The sequence below is a fragment of the Mytilinidion resinicola genome (genome assembly GCF_010093595.1).
Source record: "Mytilinidion resinicola strain CBS 304.34 unplaced genomic scaffold BDZ99scaffold_15, whole genome shotgun sequence".
Taxonomy (NCBI): Eukaryota; Fungi; Ascomycota; class Dothideomycetes; order Mytilinidiales; family Mytilinidiaceae; genus Mytilinidion; species Mytilinidion resinicola.
Window position 1 is genome coordinate 15,996 of NW_022985451.1, and position 18,520 is coordinate 34,515.

An 18,520-nucleotide genomic window follows, 5' to 3' on the forward strand; every position below is an offset into this window, starting at 1 on the left:
AGTAACGCCCTTTTTGGTGAGTGTATATAGGCTATATTAATACATATATTCAATTTCTAGATGAATTGTGATAAATCTCGGTGTTGAGCTAATATTTGTGTTGAGCGAGTGGGCCTGCGCGTAGTTCGAAGAACCGGTGAGGGGCCGAGTACCCAAGGTGTAGACCTCCATCACAACCCCTTCCACATCATTTTGGAAACATGGTCAACCTTCTTCCTGCTTGGCTTCACGAGGCCAAAATATTTGAACTCCGCTAATGATCTCTGGAAGAGGGATCTATGAAAATTGTTAGTCTAACTCGGGTGGATACCAGTGCTGAAGCTAGATGATGGGACGTGGATCTTACGTGGTGACATCTTCCGATTGGTTGTCTTCACCTCCAGTGATGGCGTTGAAGGCAAGCCACAAATCATTGACATTCAACATCGCGCCCGACTCCAGGTATAGTTGATACAAGATAGTGCTTGGGGGCTGGCTAGCTGATAGCTGATGCTGCGTCGCGCGTTAGCTAAAGGCGTTGCAAGACATATGAAATTAGCCAGCTTACTTCTCCCTCAGCCTTTGACTCTGCACAGCAACTACAATTGAGATAGTCATGGGGTGAAGACAGAGCGCGTTCCATTGCAAATCGAGGCTTAGGCGCAAACACCTCGTTATGTGGCGATTTGAGGTCGTACAGCAAGATTTCGGACAAGTATAGACTGTGCGGGTCAATGAGCGCTTCTGTCAGATACGCTTCTAGCTCGTCGTGAAAGCGTCCAATCAGATCCGAATAGGCAGCATCTTGCTTAGAAAGTGTGGACTTATGCTTGCTTAGATCTACCTTTTGTGCCACTAGGGTAGTTCTAAGGGTGTTGCTTTGCACATCGTAATGGCTCTTGAGGGGTGCTGAGGTGGTGCTATGTTCCGTTAGATCGGCAAGTGCTTGTTGGTATTCCTTAATGTCCATCGGTAGCCCACTATGCCTCAAAGATGCTAGGGTTGCTAGCACATGAGAAAATGTGTCCGAAGATGCTTTCCTGACCATCAAAATGGTCTCACGGGTTAACGGTGACCCATAAAGGTCTCCGGAAGCTGATCGAATGTAAAGCGAGGAGTATCGGACTTGCTGCGTTTTCCACATAGCATTTCTGAGGATGACAACGACGGCAATTGCCGACGTGAGTCTAGACAGCGCTGTTTGACCTAGTTCTAGATGCTGTTTGATGTTCGCAAACAGAAATTGATCTGAATCCAACAGGCTGTGGATTTCGTCGGTTGACCCATCTTCGAGTAAGGCTTCGACATAGCTATGTGAGTTAGCATTCTGGACAAGTTGATGATGTAGGATATAGTCATACTTGCGGAAAGATGGGAGAGTTCTCAAAGCCTCAAAAGCGCTGTGGTTGATCTGATCAAACTCAAGTGAACGATTCAAAAAGACGCTCATAGGGTTTGCATAGAAATGACACAAGTATGCATACTACCTTCTGTTAGCTTTCTCGGGGATATTTGATTGCATGCATACCTTCAAGGAGTCATAGAAGTCTTGTGTGCTCTGAGAATGATCGCTGTGCCTATCAAGAAGTAACCTGCAAAGGTTGGGGCCAACTCGAAGGGACACATGAGGCCCTTCGACAGTAGCTCGGAAGATCTTTTCGAGGCTCTCCTCGGCCTGTTCTACAACAAACTGCTCCCCTTCTAATGAAAGAATTGCAGATCCGGTCAGTCTGTCCTGGAACCTATCCGCAGAGGTGGCGATCCCGAAGAGCAACACGAATGGCAAGCGATCGGACCATGAGCTATGCACGTTAGTCCAAATGAATTCTATCCGCGGAAGAGACACTACCTTAAAAGCTCAATCGTCTCGACTATTATGCTATCATCAAAGCCCTCGCTGTCTTGAATTGCAATAGTAATCTTGTCGACAGGCGTCTTTGAATACCAGTCCAGTAGAAGGCACAGATCATAGTCAAGTGGCTTCGAGCCTGTCTTGTGAGCACCACTAGGGGGTAGCTCGTCGTCGTCTTCGTCGATGGGGAGTCCAGAGGTTGCTTTCCTGATTAAAGTCTTCAAAAGCGTTTTGAGATTTGGGCATTCCGCCGAGTTCAGAGGAACAAAGATACTCTTGGTATCGGCAATAATCTTATCGCTCACACGGCGAAAGAAGGGGCCGTGGGACGCAATGCTTGGGCCAGTAATGACGAGTCCAGTCGGAATAGGTGGCCGGTCACGACGAGGGCCAGGCACAACACCAGACACAAACGCTGCAATTTTCTCAAGGGTAGAGCGATCGGCATCATCGATGGCACCCTGCGATCATCAGCAAGGTTGCCCTACTCAAGTTGCGATGCATACCTGTATCTGATGTTCCTGCTGAGCCCAGGCTTCGTGGAAGGCATGCTCGCGGAGTTCCCACGTCGTTGGTTGGCCTGTGTTGACAAGTCGGCGACGTTTCGGGGCTCGTCCAGGTTGCGGACGCGGCGGCGCATACAAGTAGCACTTTTTGTCTTCCATCTTGATGCATGTGTTGAGGCCACTTAGAGGCGAGGTGAATAGGAAGCGTGGTACTGTCGGTGCAACTGCAGGTCTCATTTGTGCGGTCTGAGGAGCTTGCGATCAGTGCCCGTGCGTTACATCAAGCTGTGCTATCCAATTGCACGTGTAGATTTATCATCGAATTATATGCTCACTCAAGGCGCTTATGCAAAGCACTGTGATTGAGATATTCAAAACTCGAGTCATTCATAGCCGGACGTCAATCCTTTTCATGATTTCACTGGCACAGAGCACCGCAATGTGTAGTAGATTGGTAGATATAATTGCCAATGCAAAGGTATGATTACATGCCAAAGCTATCCACGATATAGAATAGTTATATGGAGTTTTGAGTTCTCGCCGTTGAGTTACCGAAAGACCGCCGCTGCGGTCTGCTCTCGCTTTGGAGATGTAATCGCGGCCAACGGATCTAACCCGAGTGGATTGTGAATAGCAGATGCACTTCAGTCATGCATGCTACCAAATTAATCGCGGGTTAACAGGGAGTCACGTTCAGTCGTGGTCATCTTCCGTGATCCCAGGGCAGTCGCTCATTGCCTCGTCAGAGTACTGATACTTACACCAGAAGCAGTATCGATGTTCTTGCCGCATATAAATGACGAGTCTCTCCAATCGCTGTTCGGAGGGCAAAGCATTGAACTGGTCTAGTTCAGAGTCCTCCTGCTCAACTTCGTCCTCGACTTCTTCCTTAAACACACCTGCCTTCTCGTCTCGGCCAAGTGCAAGCAAGTCTTCTCGATCTAGATCTGGGTCTTCGTAAGTCGGAAGAAACGAGCGAACAGATGTTAGATTATGCCGCATTCGCTTCTCCCCATCAGTCACCAGCCGTTGCCGCACTAAGCCCCGCCAAAGCACATTTATACTCCTCAGAGGCTGGCGGGCATTCTTAGGCGTGGGCTTTGTGACCTTGGGTTCCAGCTGTGTACTACTGTCTTCCTTTGCTTTCGAGGCAAGCTCCTCCGCAACCCTTTGAGCGTTCCTGATCTGGCCTTCGCGTTTGAGTTCTTCTCTCTCAAATCTGACACGCTCGCGGTATTCCCCTTCCTCCGCTTTGACGCGCTTTGCTTCATGGTTCATCTGCTCTCGGAACTTCCTCTTCTTCTCTGTATCGAGCCCGATGCCGCCTCTATCTTCCTTGAGCACCACCTGAATAGGCTCCGCGCGGCCGCCTTTGTCAGCGCCCAAGGTGTCTCCATGTTTGAACCCCAGCTTGGCCATCATTTTGAATCCCTTATTAGACGTGTCGTGGAGCGGTGTGGCAAGAGCTGCCTCTCGTGCGGCTGCTTCATCCGCAGCTTTCTCCGCCTTCGATTTAACTTGAGCTTTGAGCGCAGCCTAGTGAGGAAGTGTTAGAATCGGCTGAAGCAGATGTAGTTCATTAAAACATACCTCGCGCTTTTTGCGAGCGACCCGCTGGATAGAGGTTTCCTTGAGTGCTTGCGCAGGCTCGGCGATGGCCATAGACATGTAGTCATCTTCATCGTCAGAGTCCGCCATTCTGGCTCAAAGGATGGGTGTTGCTCGTGCTAGAACCTGGGGAGAGAGTTAAACAGTGGAACTGCTACGGCACGTGACCTGCCGATGATTAGCCGTAATATCCTACGCCTCTCAAGAACCCCTCAACTAGAGGTCAAGATACATCACCGCTGCTAGCTTTCACCAGCTCCCGAACGTGACTGAGTCACTGGACCGCCCTCAGCTCCGGAATGCCCCGAAATCTTGATCTGAACAACCCATCATGTTGCTTTTCTGGACCCTCCTCATAGAATAGGCACGGATGGGAAGGAAGGGGTATGCACAAGTTCCCCGCAAACATGGACCAGCTCGTATTGCATCACACGACACGGCACTTCTTCTATGATGGCCGTCACTCGCTCTTTCGACCCTCAGGTGCGCCGCCGCGTCGGTGTTGGAAGTTCAAACAAAGACAACCTGCCGAACCGCTCCTATCTGCCGCCACAGGAAGCATGTCACAGCATGGCATGATTATCTGCAGATAGCAGTCACATGTCGTTCTTCTCAGAAGCATCGCGCTGCGTGTGCGTATCAATTGTCGATCTCAAGCGGCTAGGTGCTGGCCTCGGTGCTGGCCTCTGATTTAGTATCAAGGTTGACATCTACCGAGTCACCCACAGCTTCAGGATACGGATGCCCAGGGGGTCCGTTTGGCATCTTGGGAAGCCAATATCCCAGGACTGACGCAGCCGGTGGCAGACCAAGCCTCATCTATGTACTATGCACATACCCCGGACTCCAGAAACCCCAGAGACACCTCCCGCTTTCCGATCGCGTCCCCCGCCGCTTGGCCGCATCGAGCACTGTGACCGTTGCCGGCCCAGAGTCTGTTACGTCTTGCCCCGCGACCTCGCCGCATCCTTCGGCAGCAACCCGTACAGGTTTGTTGGTACTGGATCTTCCATGCTGTTGAAAAGCTTCCTGCTCACACTGTCAACTGGGTTCGTGGCGACAGGCATCTTGACGTCTGTCATGCTCGCGGTGTATGTACGCAGACAGCCTCGCATACGTTATTCCTTGCTGTGGCTCTTTTTTCGTTCTAGCGACCTCACTTACGGCGGCCGCTAGAAAGATAGCGCACCGTTGCTGGACCGCGCTACCGATTCTATCCCTTGCAATTTAGCGCGCAGCTCGACTTGCTCTGGCTTCGAAGCATGTGCTTGATGGATATCCAGTCCTTTTCTAACGCCAGCCTCGGTAATGCCAGGATAGTTCGTTTCCTCCCGTCGCTGGGGTAGACTGGTCGCTCGGCCAACTTCCTCTTTGAGTATCCTCTTATTGGCTGTGATTGGTCAACTGTCGACTACGAGCCTTGCCACCCAATATCCCCAGCGTCCAACCCCCGTACCCCGTTCTCCGCCTCTCTGTTTTAGACTCGTCCACTGATCAGCCCTCGGCGGAGGCGCGCTGGTACAGACGCCCCCCTTCTCCAGGGCGGTTGTGTTTTCCTCTAATGTCATCTAGCATGTGCGCCGTTGTGCCCTTTCTGTGCTCTTAATCCTGGCGGCGCTCGCACATGTTATTATTCTCAAGCAGCTATAGGTATCAAACATATGCTCCCACTCCAGTCCCATTTTTTATTCGTCGTCACCGTCACCGTCCCCGAAGTCCTTCTTCACTCATCGCCCGACATGGAAGACGACGATATCAAGAGGGAAACGACTGAGCGAATCGCGCCCACGGGCTCTCTAGACCAGGAGGACTTTGCGAGAAAGCGAGGGGTAGGAGCATCACTCTTCCCACCTGGAAAGAGCCCCGGTGCCGTGCCCAGAGCCAGAAGTCACTGCAGGAAGTGGTGGTGGTGTGACTGTCTGGTCCTCGCTGTGATTGTTCTCATTATAGTGCTGCCAATGTAAGTGAATATCGATTTCGAGTCCTCGTGTTTCCATCTGGACTGATCAATCCTGCCAGCGTCTATGTCGCCATACCCAAGACAGCCCAGCACGATGTGAACGCGTCGACTCTCGAGATACAACAACAAATCGTCACCGATCCCACGCCATCATCTGTTCATCTGAGGCTTGTTAATGTTGCTCGTAGCGACAGCAGCTTCCACCCAACACTCGATGCCTTTGAGGCTGCCCTCTTCCTTGAACCCACCGAGCCCGAAATCACGCCATTTGGATATGTCACAATTCCAAAGACGCAAGTTGGGCATGCGACTACAATAATCGTAGACCAGACTCTAAATATCACCAACAAGGACCAGTTCATGGCATATACTGCATTAGTGATCGGCAGCGATGAGTTTAGAATCGCCGTTCGTGGCCGGACAGGACTACACCAAAAGGGCCTGTCGAAAATCGATGTAGATTACAACAAAGTAGTAACGATGAAAGGTTGATAATACCCTTCTTTACCTAGCAACTTATACTTATTAACAAAATTACTATCAGGTCTCAACAAATTGGCAGGCTTCAACATTACCGAGTTCCAGATCTTGCTCACACCAGAGCCCGACGGCTCGAATATGAATGGCACCGTGTCCATACCGAATCAGTCGGTGTTGACTCTTGATTTGGGTAATGTCACCATGGATCTGTCCGTCCAAGGGACACCCATCGGTCAGGCTGTAATTCCGGACCTCGTCCTTAAGCCTGGCAGCAACATCGTACCCATGCGATCGACCGTGAATCAATCACTTGTGATTGGGTTGGTCACTAAGAAGTTCACCAGTGGGCTGCTGCCTATCGACGTTTTGGGTAACTCTAGCGTTAGCAACGGACAGCACCTAGAATACTACGAGGCGGCCATCAAAAGCAACCCGTTGCACGTTACCCTAGACGTGGGCAGTGCTCTTGCAGCTCTGGGGCTAAATATCACCCAATCGTGATGATATGTGGGCAAGCCACGGTCGGGATTTCTGGGTCTAGTTTCATATACCAATCAAGTTACTACGAACGCTTCCTAGCATTAGTACCGAAGGCGGCAGTGGGACTAGGCATGTGGGCAGAGACGCTTTCTGTACATATATAATGAAGACGAAAAACGCTAAGATAATGCAAGCTCTCGCTAATTGAATGGCCTTCCAAACCAAAGGTACCAGCTGGTGATAAGCTTGCTTGACAGAGCGAAGCTGGGCACCCGGCGACGGGTGGCTCCAGGTCTTTGAGGCCACCCATCACAAGCCACCAACACGCGGGAGATGGACGAGCGATCGTCACGTGGAAGTCAACTTGGGAGCACCACGTGGGAGGGGTCAGGAAACATCGGGGTGCTGGCCGAAAGACTATACTGTCCGCTTTTAGCTTCGGATTTGAGATGAATACAAGGGATATAACTAGGCGCTGTTCATCCTTTGGCCGCATCTTAGCGAGCTCACATTACGTGGCTTCGGTGCCATGGACAATTACGAGCGTTGTGCGGCCTTTGTGCTGGAGTATTGCGAACTCTTCAATCCATAAGTCAGGCGACTGGCCTGGGGTCCCCAATAGAGAAGTAGGACTTGGCGCTATTCATGGAGCTGAGGAATCGGCTATCCGTACTGACAAATTCGCGGAAGTCTTCCTCGCGGTGTAATTGCTCTCCAATGCTGACTAAATTTGGCTCAAGCCTCCGTCAGCGGGCTGCCAAATGACGCCACTGCAAGGGCGGGGCGGCCCCACTAACTCCCGGAGCTTCACCCACCTCAGCTCATATATATTCGAGCTACCCCTCACTATCTCTGTCCATTGTCCTCTCATAACACATCCACCTGGCCCGATTGAACTCTGCAGTCTTCACCATGGCCAAAATCGCCATTGTTTTCGTATGTTCTCGCCTTAACTGCTTTACATGCGCCAGCTTGGCTGATTCCCCGTGATACACAGTACTCGTTGTACGGGCACATCCAAAAGCTCGCTGAGGCCGAGAAGAAGGGCATTGAGGCTGTGGGCGGCTCTGCCACTCTCTACCAGTACAATTCACGTACACCCAGCTTTTGCGCCGGCTCTGGTGCTGATCTCAGCTTAGAATTCCCGAGACGCTCCCACAGGAAGTCCTGACCAAGATGCACGCTCCTCCGAAGCCTTCTGACATCGAGATCGCAACTCCTGCCATACTCGAGCAGTATGATGGCATTCTTTTCGGTATTCCCACCCGCTATGGCAACTTTCCCGCCCAGTGGAAGGCCTTCTGGGACTCCACCGGTGGCCAATGGCAGACTGGAGCATACTGGGGAAAGTACGCTGGTGTGTTCGTCTCTACTGGCACGGTACTGTTCAACCCTTCCATTTAACCATCTCGACTTGGTCTGATTCCGTGTACAGCCGGGCGGTGGACAGGAATCGACGGCGATTGCCGCGCTGAGCACCTTCGCCCATCACGGGTTCATCTACGTACCCTTGGGCTACAAGACCACCTTCGCTCTCCTGGCGAACTTGGATGAAGTGCGTGGAGGATCCCCCTGGGGTGCGGGTACCTTTGCGGTATGTATCTCGGTCATCTTCGCTACTCTGTAATGGGCACTGATTGTTTAACTGCAGGGCCCCGACGGCTCCCGCCAGCCCACAGCTCTTGAGCTCGAATTGGCCGAGAAGCAGGGTGCGGCTTTCTACGGAGCCGTGTCAAAGGCTTTCCCGGCGTGACTAGGAAAAGCAGACGGGGGGCCAGCATCGCATAGCGCCAATGGTATAAAGCAAACACCACAAGATACACCGAAGCCAGCTGAGACAAAAAACGGTAACTCTCAGGGGCCGGCAGAGGAAGAAAAAGATGCGAAAGAAGGACCATGCGGCCTCCCAAGCAAGTGTTCCATATTGTAATGGCTCTTGCGACTCATAAACTCAATAGGACAATCTTTAATTCTTTAAAGTCAAACTCGTGAACTATTATAGCATGTGCTGCATTACTAGTAGAGGATCATTAATGCCATGAGGTTTGCGCAACCTTCGTTCCTACCCGGAGGATTAAATTGTGAGTATTGACGCCTTGTTGCACCTGGTGCACCTGATGCAACCCGCAAACCCCGTAAATGCTAGAAGCGAACGCATGCTTCTCAAACAGACGAAACCAGAACTTTTCCCCCAGATAGAATGCAGCAGAAAATTGCTGCTTAGTCGAGCACCTCACCTAGACTTGCTCTGTCGATTCTCGAGCTATGTCCCTCAGGCCGATATGGAAACCCAGTTCTTACACATCCCGCTCATGAACTCATCCTCGTCGACACGTTCGAATGGTTCTTCCTCGTCTTTGCCGTACAGACCGGTGGATCCGTAAGGACCTTTTCGAGATAGAGACCGCGAGACAGGCCATGATCCACCAGATGCCAACTGAGCGAGCTGGAAGTCGCCGTGAACCGCATTCGCGTGCGGTTCGAATATGAAATCTGCGAAAAACAGCTCAACGAACAAATTCTTGGGTATGTGGCAGCTCGCTCGGGCGGCTACAAGACGGCGCGCTTGCTCAAGTAGTCGTTTGAGGGTCCACTGGGCCTCGTAGGTAGATCGACCGTCTTCGTGGCCACACAATCGAGCGGCCCGTACTTGCAGATCTCCAGACCAACGGACGTTTTCGTTGGCAAACAAAGCAGAGCACATCGATGGAACGGATAGCGAGACCGTCTCTAGTTTGGTGCAGTTTGTGAGGACCGTGCAAAGATGCTCGCTATCAGGAAGCGACCCGGGATGGGGATGGAAGAACCCGTCGTTAGATCGAGGGGAATGCTCCAGCACTTTCAAGGTCGACTGAGAGGACTTTACCACTGCCATCACACCTGAATCCATAAATTTAGCACATGACTAAGGCCAAACAATGAATGCATCAGAGATATCTTACCATCAATTGAGATTGTTGAGAGGCAGGTCAAATGGAATTCTTCTAGTCTTGTAGCCGTTCGAGCAATGGCTTGAAGATCCCGATCATCGATTGGCATAAATGTGGAATTGCCAAACACCTTGAGTCTGCGGAGCTGGCTGAAGTCCACTGAAGGAGAGTCCAATGGACGAAGGTCAAGCTGATTGTCCGACTCACCAGCTAGAGCAGCTGGCAGGTCAACCGCGAGGAGTTCCAGCGATCGCAGGGGGGCCCCGGTGCCAATAAGCAACTGCGCCCAGTCTTGGGCAGCGAGATGCCTCAGCGTTGTCCAGGGCAGACTGACAGCCGTTAGGTTTGTGCAGTTTCGAAGCGCAGAAGAAATTTTTAGGTCTGTCCCGTAGGTGTAAAAACCATCGAACCACATACGACGAATCTTCGACGCCACTTCGGGATAGTCGGCAAGTAGTTGAACTGTACGATTGAGGGATCCATAAGGATCCTTGTACACAGCCGTGCCCGACGGCTTTTCCACAAGCTCATACAGGCGGTAGGCTTCTACAACACTAGTCAGTCGCTGATCAATGCCAAAGGATATTTCTCTCGTACCTCGTCTCTGCGATAACTCGGCCCAGCGCTCGGCGCCCTTCCAACGACGGATGAAGACGTCTTTCAAGGCGTACTGCAGGCCCCATTCGTGCCAGTCCCAGCATACGTGGCGGATGGACGCAGTGGCGTCCCACCTCAGCAGCTCGGGAGGAACAGTTCCTCTAACGTAGCGCTGCAGAGCTGTCTTCTGTAGCGGCAGAGGAGCTTGGGACAAGCCGAAAGTAAAGGTGACGCCATCCCGCTGGTTGAGCTGGGCGGCAGTCTCGAGGATCTGTGCGAGTATTTCGTATGGGAAGGCGTTGATGTTCATTGAACGGAGGCAGTTATTAGTACTCTGTCTTCAATGAGTAGCAAACGGGGCTGGATTTGATGCCAGAGTGTGTGAGTAGTGTAGAGTTTGAGAGGAGCGCTCAAGAGCAGGCGGAAAAGGTAGAAGCCATATATAGGTAGCCATAGCGCAAGAGACCCAGTGCAGAGATTTGAGCCGTGGCGGACAAAGGAAGAAGCGGAGTGCTACGTGTTAGTCATCGGCAACGCGTATGGTGAATTGCTTGAGACTTGCAGGCCTCTGATTGGTGCAGCTCGACCACGATGATCATTCTGCCAGGGCGAGTGACAGCAGAGCAAGCGCAATTGCGTGTGTTGGGGCACGGCTTGGCTGGTAATGAGTTTCTTTGGGTCATAAAAATGCAAAAAGCCAAGCGCTAAGCGCCAAGCTTCCGATGTTGCAGACCACGTGCCGGCGAGAAAACGCTTCGAGGCGTGACGGCCCGCGCTCATCGGCTTCGTCGGCAGGGCTCCGTGCGGGGCTGCTGTTTCTCCAAGTCATAAGAATTGCGCCAGAGTCTCTGTCTTTGTCGACTCCAACAAGGTCCCATCGTGACACCAGCGTCGCATCTCCTCGGCGCGAGTGGCCAGCAGCCTTCAAAACACCACTCGCCTCAGCGATATCCTATATACGAAGGCAAAATGCTTAGACAGCCGCCAGCCTTCGCCCGCTCTTTGCCGAGCGCCCTCGCGGCCTCGTGAGCAGTCGGTCACTGGGCTTCACTTAACCTCTGGTCGCGTCGAACTGACCGCTGGATGGCATTGCGGAGCTTCCAAGCGCTGACCGAACGGATACCCAGCATCGCGACATCTCCAGCTCAGCGTGATCACACGCAGCAGCACTGCGCCTGGGACGATGCTTTCCTATTACTTTATACAATCCCAAATGGACCGTCCTCGACCATTCGCAGCAAAACTATTACCCCCAGAAAACTACCCCTCTCGACCGCTAATTAGCCTCGAAGACGTCACACATCGTGGTCCCCGTCTTTTCGCACATTAGCACTTACACCCCCGGATTGCGCTGCGGAGTCAGAGCCGGTGCTGGCCGTTGTTGGGGAAGTGGTGCTTTGCCATGACATGAAGCTTACCATGATTGGTCAGTATTCTAGTATATTTCTGCTCGTTCGCACTGTCACGCCTTCTGAGGTTAATTTTCGCTATGATCGGACTAATCATGTCAAAACTGTTTGGTCCTATGCAGGGAAAAGTCATGACTACTAAACGTACGAGACTGCACCTGCATCTGCAAGCGGCTCTAGAAGCAAACGTTGCCAGCAGCAAGTAACCGCTTCTATTCCAGCTTGTTGTTACCCTCATCTGGAGACTGCGTCTACGAAGCTGCTAGTCTATCAACTATTCCCTATCATTCTACGTAGACTTTTCGTCGCTCAAGCTCGTACAATCATCGCTTTCCGATTCGTCAGCTTTCCCGCACTTTCCCCCTTAATTGAGCTTGCTTTCAACTACTATATGGTCACTGGCCTCTGACTTGGCAGCTTCTTTGTATGTGCGCGCGTATATATCGACCTTGTCGAGTTTAGTCCAGCTGGGGTGAAAACTGAATGCTCAATTCATATGTTTTGAAAACACGAGAACAGACGGACAATTTTTCATGGTGAAGAAGCCCGAAGTCCAATTCGTGACGAGGAACAAACCAGGTTATGGTTACGCAGTTAAGAGATTATAATCCTCCAATGTCTCATTCCCATTTGGCTTCTTGAGAATCTGAGCATGAATTATTTGCTGCAATATCGACTTTATACCACACAAGAACCGCTATTCCGCAAAAATACCCGACTCAAATCCCTGCCAGTCCATCGAGTAATTCAAATTATAGATAAACACAAACCAGTCGCCAGTTTGATGATGAAAAGGGAAAATTTTGGTCATAACGCTTTCTACACCGGTATCCCTTGCTATAAGATGGCTGTTACAAGACATGCACAGAGCGCTCCTATGGAGTCTATCGACCTCGTAAATCAAGCCATTTTCACTTAGAAGAACATCCCTGAAGTCTAAAGATGGTATTTTCAGACGGCCACTGTTTTGCAAGAGCGCGGGATTGAAAATAAGCAACAAGAAAAGTTGGAGCTAAGAGAATATAAGGTTTACTTCATAGTCTTAATGTGCGTCGATGTCAGGAACAATAGAAAGTTCCAAGCCTTTATTTGAAATTAATTCTGGAATCTCAACTAAATTAAGTCTGCACTAAAAATCAAGGCAGATCTCTCCCGGGCATGTCACTTTCCATGTATTTCTGCTTGTAGAGTTCATTAAATTCAAATAAAGAAACACCCTAACTCTAATAATAACTTAACGTTTATGCTTTTATTATCTTAACAGGCTTCAACAAGATTAGAGATCTTAAATCTAGATTAAACAGTGCTAGGTTAAGAAGTATATAATGTTTACGGCAAGTAAAGGGCTTAAAAAAAGCCTAATATTTCTATGTAAATGCTATATTTTTTATAAATAGATATTTAGAGTTATAAGTATATAAATAGATAGATATATAGATAGATAGGTAGATAGGTAGATAGGTAGATAGATAGATAGGTAGATAGGTAGATAGGTAGATAGGTAGATAGGTAGATAGGTAGATAGGTAGATAGGTAGATAGGTAGGTAAGTAGGTAGATAGAGGAATAGATAGATATATTAGAATAAAAATAAGCAATATATTTCTTTAGGGCGCTGCTAATACCACACCCCCTAATTCCTACACGTACACCCCCTTTTCACTGCCCGTACACCCCTTCCCCCCTGTCGTTTCACCACCTTCTGATTGGCTCGGAGAGGTGCTCCGTAGCCTCCGATTCGCTCGCTTAACTTGCTTACTAATTCCAAATGCTCTCTCCAAATGCGGCCTTGATCACAATTAATTACATCCTCTTCTTTTCCGTCCACAATATAGCAGCGCATACAGCAGCGCATATAGCAGCGCATACAGCAGCGCCTATAGCAGCGCCTATAGCAGCGCATACAGCAGCGCATATGGCAGCGCATACGGCAGCGCATACGGCAGCGCATACGGCAGCGCATACGGCAGCGCATACGGCAGCGCATACAGCAGCACATACAGCAGCGCATACAGCAACGCATACAGCAACGCATACAGCAACACCTACGGCTACACCTACGGCTGCACCTGCAGCTAAAAAGCGCGGCCGGCCGCCTGGTGCAAAGGATAAGGTACCACGAAAAAAGGCACGAGCTCAGAGGCAAGATAGTACTCAGCCTACGCCTCAGCCTACGCCTCAGCCTCAGCCTCAGGCACAGAGGCTTAGCCGAGAGGAGCTTCTACGTGAGCTTGCGACGTATGATGAAGATATTGAGGCGGAAATTGACCGAGATATTGAGCAGGCGGAGGCGGTGATGCGAGGGGGCTAGGCTCGATGCAAAGGAGCCGTAATAAGGTGAGGTTTTGACAGGTTTAGCATACTTGTAGACACGTAGGCACTTCTAGAATAGAATTTCTATTCTATACTTAGACTTAGACTTAGACTTATACTACGTGAGCTCGTACGTGAGGCTACACGAATCGGTGAGGCTACACGAATCGGCGAGGCTGCACGCCGATTCATATAGCCGTACGTGAGCTCGTACGTGAGGCTATACAAATCGGCGAGGCTGCACGAATCGGAAAGGCTGCACGCCGATTCGTATAGCCCCGCGTATAGCATCACGTGATGTATAGGTGAATGCCCGGAGCTCCGGCGTAGTGCTCCGAGTATTAGAACAAGAATAAGCGATATATTTCTTTGTTCTATTATCTATGTATATATATATATACAAACCTATTTATAGATCCTTTGTTCCTTTGTTCTAACAAAGAACTTTTTGTCCTAATAAAGGACTCTTTGTCCTAATAAAGGACTTGTTGTATATAAAGAGGCTTTATCTTAATAAAGAGACGTTAACTCTTTATTATAACAAAGACTACGTTCTAATAAAGAACGACTGAGGTATATTAAGACCGCTGCCTCGCTCCTTAAACTTAATCATCTTAACCAGTTTATATACTGATTAGTAATACAACACTTATTTAAACCTTCACCATTTCACCACGTGCCTTATATACCTTTACACCGAGCCAATTACAAGGTGGTGAAACGACAGGGGGGGGGGGGGGGGGTGTACGCGCAGTGAAAAGGGGGTGTATGTAAAGGTATATGAGGCACGTGGTGAAATAGTGAAGGTTTAAATAAGTGTTGTATTACTAATTAGTATATAAACTGGTTAAGATAATTAAGTTTAAGGAGCGAGGCAGCGGTCTTAATATACCTTAGTTGTTCTTTATTAGAACGTAGTCTTTGTTGTAATAAAGAGTTAACGTCTCTTTATTAAGATAAAGCCTCTTTATATACAACAAGTCCTTTATTAGGACAAAGAGTCCTTTATTAGGACAAAAAGTTCTTTGTTAGAACAAAGGAACAAAGGATCTATAAATAGATTTGTATCTATGTATATACATAGATAATAGAACAAAGAAATATATCGCTTATTCTTGTTCTAATAGTCGATGCAGAGAGAGATAGAACAGAGTTGTATAGATAGATAGATAGAATTGTATTGCTTGAGTTCTTCTTTACATTGACGGCAGCGGAGTTGCATATATATACATACGTATAGCATTGTGAAACGTCCTCTAACGCTTCTGTAACGTTATCTCACTTTTCCTGTTCAAAACGTTTACTGTATCACGTTCAAACGTGCATAGTTTTAGTTGTTTTGAGAGCTTTATGCATAGGGATATAACGCTTATGCTATTATAATTCTTATAGTCTCTAATTAAGCCCTGGGAGTAGAAATTAAGTTGGCTTCTGCACTTGCCTTACTCTAAGTAATTGTTCTCTCTAGTTCTATAGAAGAGTGTGCGCAATAAGAGGGCATTAAATATATCGCAAGAATAGGACTTAGTGCCTTTATAGGCTATAACGCCATAATTTTTAGTAGTAAGCAACGTCCCTAGATGGTTATACTCCTAGCAAGTAGTTCTGCGGATTTGGCCACCTTTGCGCGCGTAACGAAGTTCTACTAGAGCGCAAACTGGAAGAATCTGCTCTTTTCAGATCCGCGGGGCAAATTCCTTTCGGCCCATTTCACATAGAAACTCACACGTGGATGCCTCACTATAATAAATATCAAACTGGCTAGCGTCACTCGGCCCTGGAATTAACGCTATAGGATCTAAGTCGTGTATGAATCGGATAGAACCCGTTGGTAATTAATGCCAGCTTGCCATCTCTGGGAATCCGGTAATGGTATAGCAGAAATGGCGGCACTCCAAAATCCTGCCAGCATTGACACTCGGCGTAAATCACTGATGCTCACGGGATAGTAATAGCAGCTTTCTTAGGAGGCATATACGGCTACATGGTCACGAAACAGTTCCGAAGGGCCGAACCTTACCAAACTGGTCGAAACTCGTCACGAAACACGCCGATCAAGGCAAGGTTGGTAGCTTTAGTGTGACTTCAACATACGGCAAGGGCGGCTGGAAACATGTTTCAAAGGAACAGCCTGATCAAAAAACATGACGCCTGAATGGTAGTATCACAGTGCTAGATTAGATATATATAATCTAGTGTCCAACTCTTAAAAGTTTCCATAGTGACCGTTACACTCTATCTATATACAATTTCCGGTTTTGTTGTGCAGCGCTATCAACTTCCTCGTAAAGTTTCCGCTTTTTCAACTTTGATCCGCACATCATTTCAGGGGATATAGCTGCCTGGCATATTCAAATGTTTCTGCTCCAGATGGCTTCTGCAATAGTCCGACCACTGCCAGGTATCAACTTGAGTAAGACACTCTGTTAGGCCTTCATCACCATGCGACTCCTAGATCATGTATTAGCCAGAGATTGCATTGTTTTCATAGAAGTACCTTGCACTAACAGCTCTTCTATTTGCAAGACTTTAACTTTTCAATATCTACTGATTGGCCGGGGGTATAATTATCATTACTCCACCTAACAAGTGCCCTACATGTTTCTTCGAGAAGTAGGAGTGGTCGTGTTGCTCGCATGCGCAAGCAAATATTTGCAGCATGTCAGCGTATACTTGCAGGCTTTCGTCCACGACTCCTCCTGTTGAAAGGTTAATTTGATGCTAGTGTCGTGTATCTTGTCTTTGTGGATCTCGTAAGGCATCCTTAATCCGTGGCCTGCATTGGCGGTTCCTTGAGTAGGAGGTTGTTCGACAAAGTCACCCAGCTGACGCAAGCATTCTAGAAACGCAATCATGGCGGCGTCGATTCGTCGGTGCAGGAAAAAGCCTAGACCCATCTCTCCAGTAGAATATAGATCGAGTTTCGTGACCTTTGGTTTGACCGGATGTGATGGGTCATTTCCAGAAGGGGATTGGGGGTATTCCAATTTCTCAATCTGAGATGAGGACCCCCTGGGGATTATTCGATAACCCTTGAACGAAAAGCCCAGCCGTTCAGCCACAGTGGCAAGCAGCAGACAAGTCTGACCCCAAGCGGCGTTGATTTCAGCCCACTCGACGAGCGGATTTGATAATCTCCCAAGACGTAACCCATTGATGGTGCCAAAGAATCCGTCGTGACCGATACAAAAGGTATCGTTGTACACATTTGTCCGCTGTAGGCGCTGCAATTGCTTGGCATCATGGTCGTACCGAGTGTTGAGCCGGTCTCGCTCGTCTTGAAAAGCAGACAGAGTTCCTGCAAACGAGTTTCGTTCATGCCAGAAACTCTGCTCCATCTGATCCAACTCTCGCGCTTCTACGTCTAAAGCGGCAATTTGGTTGTCTAGCAGAGCCTTCTCTCGCTCGAGGGTTTCAAGCCTTGCAAAGCTGGATGCCTCCTGCTTCCGAGCAGCCCCTAAAGTTTCCAGACCTTGCTGCCGTTCTTCATCGGAAGGAACGTCGGTATTTGCCCGCCGCAAATACTCCACATATGCGTCTCGCTCCTTGATAGCGCCTGCAAGGCTCTTTTGCAACCCCTCAACTAACAGGTCGGTGCATTCAACGCAGATAGGATGGTCAATGTCGGAGTGGGCAGAGAGTATTTCGTAGAGCCGGTTGGTGGTCTCGATCTCGGCGGCAAGCCTTGGAGCCGGCGAAGGTGCATTTGGATCGCGTGAGGCCTCGTCTGCTCCGTTCTCCCAAGTAGTGTTAGGCTTTTGAACGACTTGGGATTCGGTGAGCATGACGAATGACATGGCGGGGTTATCTTTGATGCCCATCTTGCTGGGCGATACAGATGCATTCTGAGCAAAGCGGCCAGGAGGGATCGCTCGTTTGAAGGTAGGTGCTCGTGCGTCATGCACAGCGCTCTGGTAGTCTTCCCGGCGCTGCTCTGGGAATGCAAGGCGTGTTTGGCGGAGGGGGGCCGTTGCGGAGGCGTGGTGCGATACTGGAACGATGGGGTCTATCGGGGTCAGTTGAAGCATCTCGCGGGCCAGGAAAGGAGAGGGGCGACCTGTTAAGAGCTTGAAAGCTGCCGGGTTCAGCTCCTCCACCGATGCATCAAGTCGAACGGGCGTTCTGCATTTCTGACAATACATCGTAGCGGAAGGAAGTGAGCAGCGGGGAGTGCAGGCGGGAATGCTTCCTACGGCGCATACAGCATGGCTGGGAGCACAGTAAGAAGCTGTGCAGATGACCGTTGGAGTGTCGTGCAGGTAAATCAGTTGATCATCGCGGGCCAAGGGCCGAGAGGTGAATCGGCAAGCCGAGTGCATGCACGGCCCAGCACTTCATTTGGCCGCAGGCTTGGCTCCTCCGAAGGAACAAACGCGCTCCACGCTCGTGTCTTGTTCACGAGCGCGA

At 49.5% G+C, this 18,520-nt stretch overlaps 8 protein-coding genes across 8 annotated transcripts; 3 read left to right on the forward strand and 5 right to left on the reverse strand.

Annotated features, from left to right (window-relative positions):
• Window positions 1–16: 16 nt before the first annotated feature.
• On the reverse strand, window positions 17–2,531 carry BDZ99DRAFT_447958 (uncharacterized protein). Its single transcript, XM_033718038.1, has 7 exons — window positions 2,338–2,531; window positions 1,829–2,292; window positions 1,508–1,781; window positions 1,341–1,462; window positions 548–1,289; window positions 347–492; window positions 17–276 (listed from the first exon to the last, which is right to left on the reverse strand). The coding sequence occupies exons 1-7, from the start codon at window positions 2,494–2,496 to the stop codon at window positions 171–173; spliced, it is 2,013 nt and encodes a 670-aa protein (XP_033573556.1). The 5' UTR covers window positions 2,497–2,531; the 3' UTR covers window positions 17–170.
• A 499-nt stretch (window positions 2,532–3,030) lies between these two features.
• On the reverse strand, window positions 3,031–4,035 carry BDZ99DRAFT_489820 (G-patch-domain-containing protein; the record flags this gene model as incomplete). Its single annotated transcript, XM_033723014.1, has 2 exons — window positions 3,031–3,873; window positions 3,928–4,035. 2 exons carry the CDS (start codon window positions 4,033–4,035, stop codon window positions 3,031–3,033), a joined length of 951 nt encoding a protein of 316 aa, XP_033573557.1.
• Window positions 4,036–5,684: 1,649 nt separating this feature from the next.
• On the forward strand, window positions 5,685–6,886 carry BDZ99DRAFT_394064 (uncharacterized protein; the record flags this gene model as incomplete). Its single annotated transcript, XM_033715870.1, has 3 exons — window positions 5,685–5,905; window positions 5,965–6,392; window positions 6,450–6,886. 3 exons carry the CDS (start codon window positions 5,685–5,687, stop codon window positions 6,884–6,886), a joined length of 1,086 nt encoding a protein of 361 aa, XP_033573558.1.
• An 891-nt stretch (window positions 6,887–7,777) lies between these two features.
• BDZ99DRAFT_479016 (flavo protein WrbA) lies at window positions 7,778–8,618 on the forward strand (the record flags this gene model as incomplete). The annotated part of the gene is made up of 5 exons (XM_033722208.1): window positions 7,778–7,801; window positions 7,863–7,948; window positions 8,005–8,245; window positions 8,301–8,459; window positions 8,517–8,618. 5 exons carry the CDS (start codon window positions 7,778–7,780, stop codon window positions 8,616–8,618), a joined length of 612 nt encoding a protein of 203 aa, XP_033573559.1.
• Window positions 8,619–8,800: 182 nt separating this feature from the next.
• BDZ99DRAFT_537323 (uncharacterized protein) lies at window positions 8,801–10,702 on the reverse strand (the record flags this gene model as incomplete). The annotated part of the gene is made up of 3 exons (XM_033726612.1): window positions 8,801–9,745; window positions 9,808–10,341; window positions 10,393–10,702. The coding sequence occupies 3 exons, from the start codon at window positions 10,700–10,702 to the stop codon at window positions 9,138–9,140; spliced, it is 1,452 nt and encodes a 483-aa protein (XP_033573560.1). The 3' UTR covers window positions 8,801–9,137.
• Window positions 10,703–11,713: 1,011 nt separating this feature from the next.
• On the reverse strand, window positions 11,714–12,246 carry BDZ99DRAFT_81633 (uncharacterized protein). The gene has a single exon (XM_033728925.1). The coding sequence runs from the start codon at window positions 12,037–12,039 to the stop codon at window positions 11,752–11,754; it is 288 nt and encodes a 95-aa protein (XP_033573561.1). The 5' UTR covers window positions 12,040–12,246; the 3' UTR covers window positions 11,714–11,751.
• A 1,322-nt stretch (window positions 12,247–13,568) lies between these two features.
• Window positions 13,569–14,111, forward strand: BDZ99DRAFT_479019 (uncharacterized protein; the record flags this gene model as incomplete). Its single annotated transcript, XM_033722209.1, has 1 exon — window positions 13,569–14,111. The coding sequence occupies one exon, from the start codon at window positions 13,569–13,571 to the stop codon at window positions 14,109–14,111; it is 543 nt and encodes a 180-aa protein (XP_033573562.1).
• A 2,323-nt stretch (window positions 14,112–16,434) lies between these two features.
• Window positions 16,435–18,325, reverse strand: BDZ99DRAFT_447972 (autophagy protein Apg6). The gene is made up of 2 exons (XM_033718039.1): window positions 18,171–18,325; window positions 16,435–18,119 (listed from the first exon to the last, which is right to left on the reverse strand). Exons 1-2 carry the CDS (start codon window positions 18,253–18,255, stop codon window positions 16,708–16,710), a joined length of 1,497 nt encoding a protein of 498 aa, XP_033573563.1. The 5' UTR covers window positions 18,256–18,325; the 3' UTR covers window positions 16,435–16,707.
• Window positions 18,326–18,520: the final 195 nt, after the last annotated feature.

Coding starts and splice junctions, on each gene's coding strand:
- BDZ99DRAFT_81633 (XM_033728925.1), bottom strand. CDS start 12,039: ATGAGGGTAACAACAAGCTGGAATAGAAGCGGTTACTTGCTGCTGGCA.
- BDZ99DRAFT_447958 (XM_033718038.1), bottom strand. CDS start 2,496: ATGGAAGACAAAAAGTGCTACTTGTATGCGCCGCCGCGTCCGCAACCT. Junction 1,463..1,507: donor ACTTCTATGACTCCTTGAAG/GTATGCATGCAA, acceptor AACAGAAGGTAG/TATGCATACTTGTGTCATTT. Junction 493..547: donor AGTCAAAGGCTGAGGGAGAA/GTAAGCTGGCTA, acceptor CGCGCGACGCAG/CATCAGCTATCAGCTAGCCA.
- BDZ99DRAFT_447972 (XM_033718039.1), bottom strand. CDS start 18,255: ATGTATTGTCAGAAATGCAGAACGCCCGTTCGACTTGATGCATCGGTG. Junction 18,120..18,170: donor AGCTTTCAAGCTCTTAACAG/GTCGCCCCTCTC, acceptor TGACCCCGATAG/ACCCCATCGTTCCAGTATCG.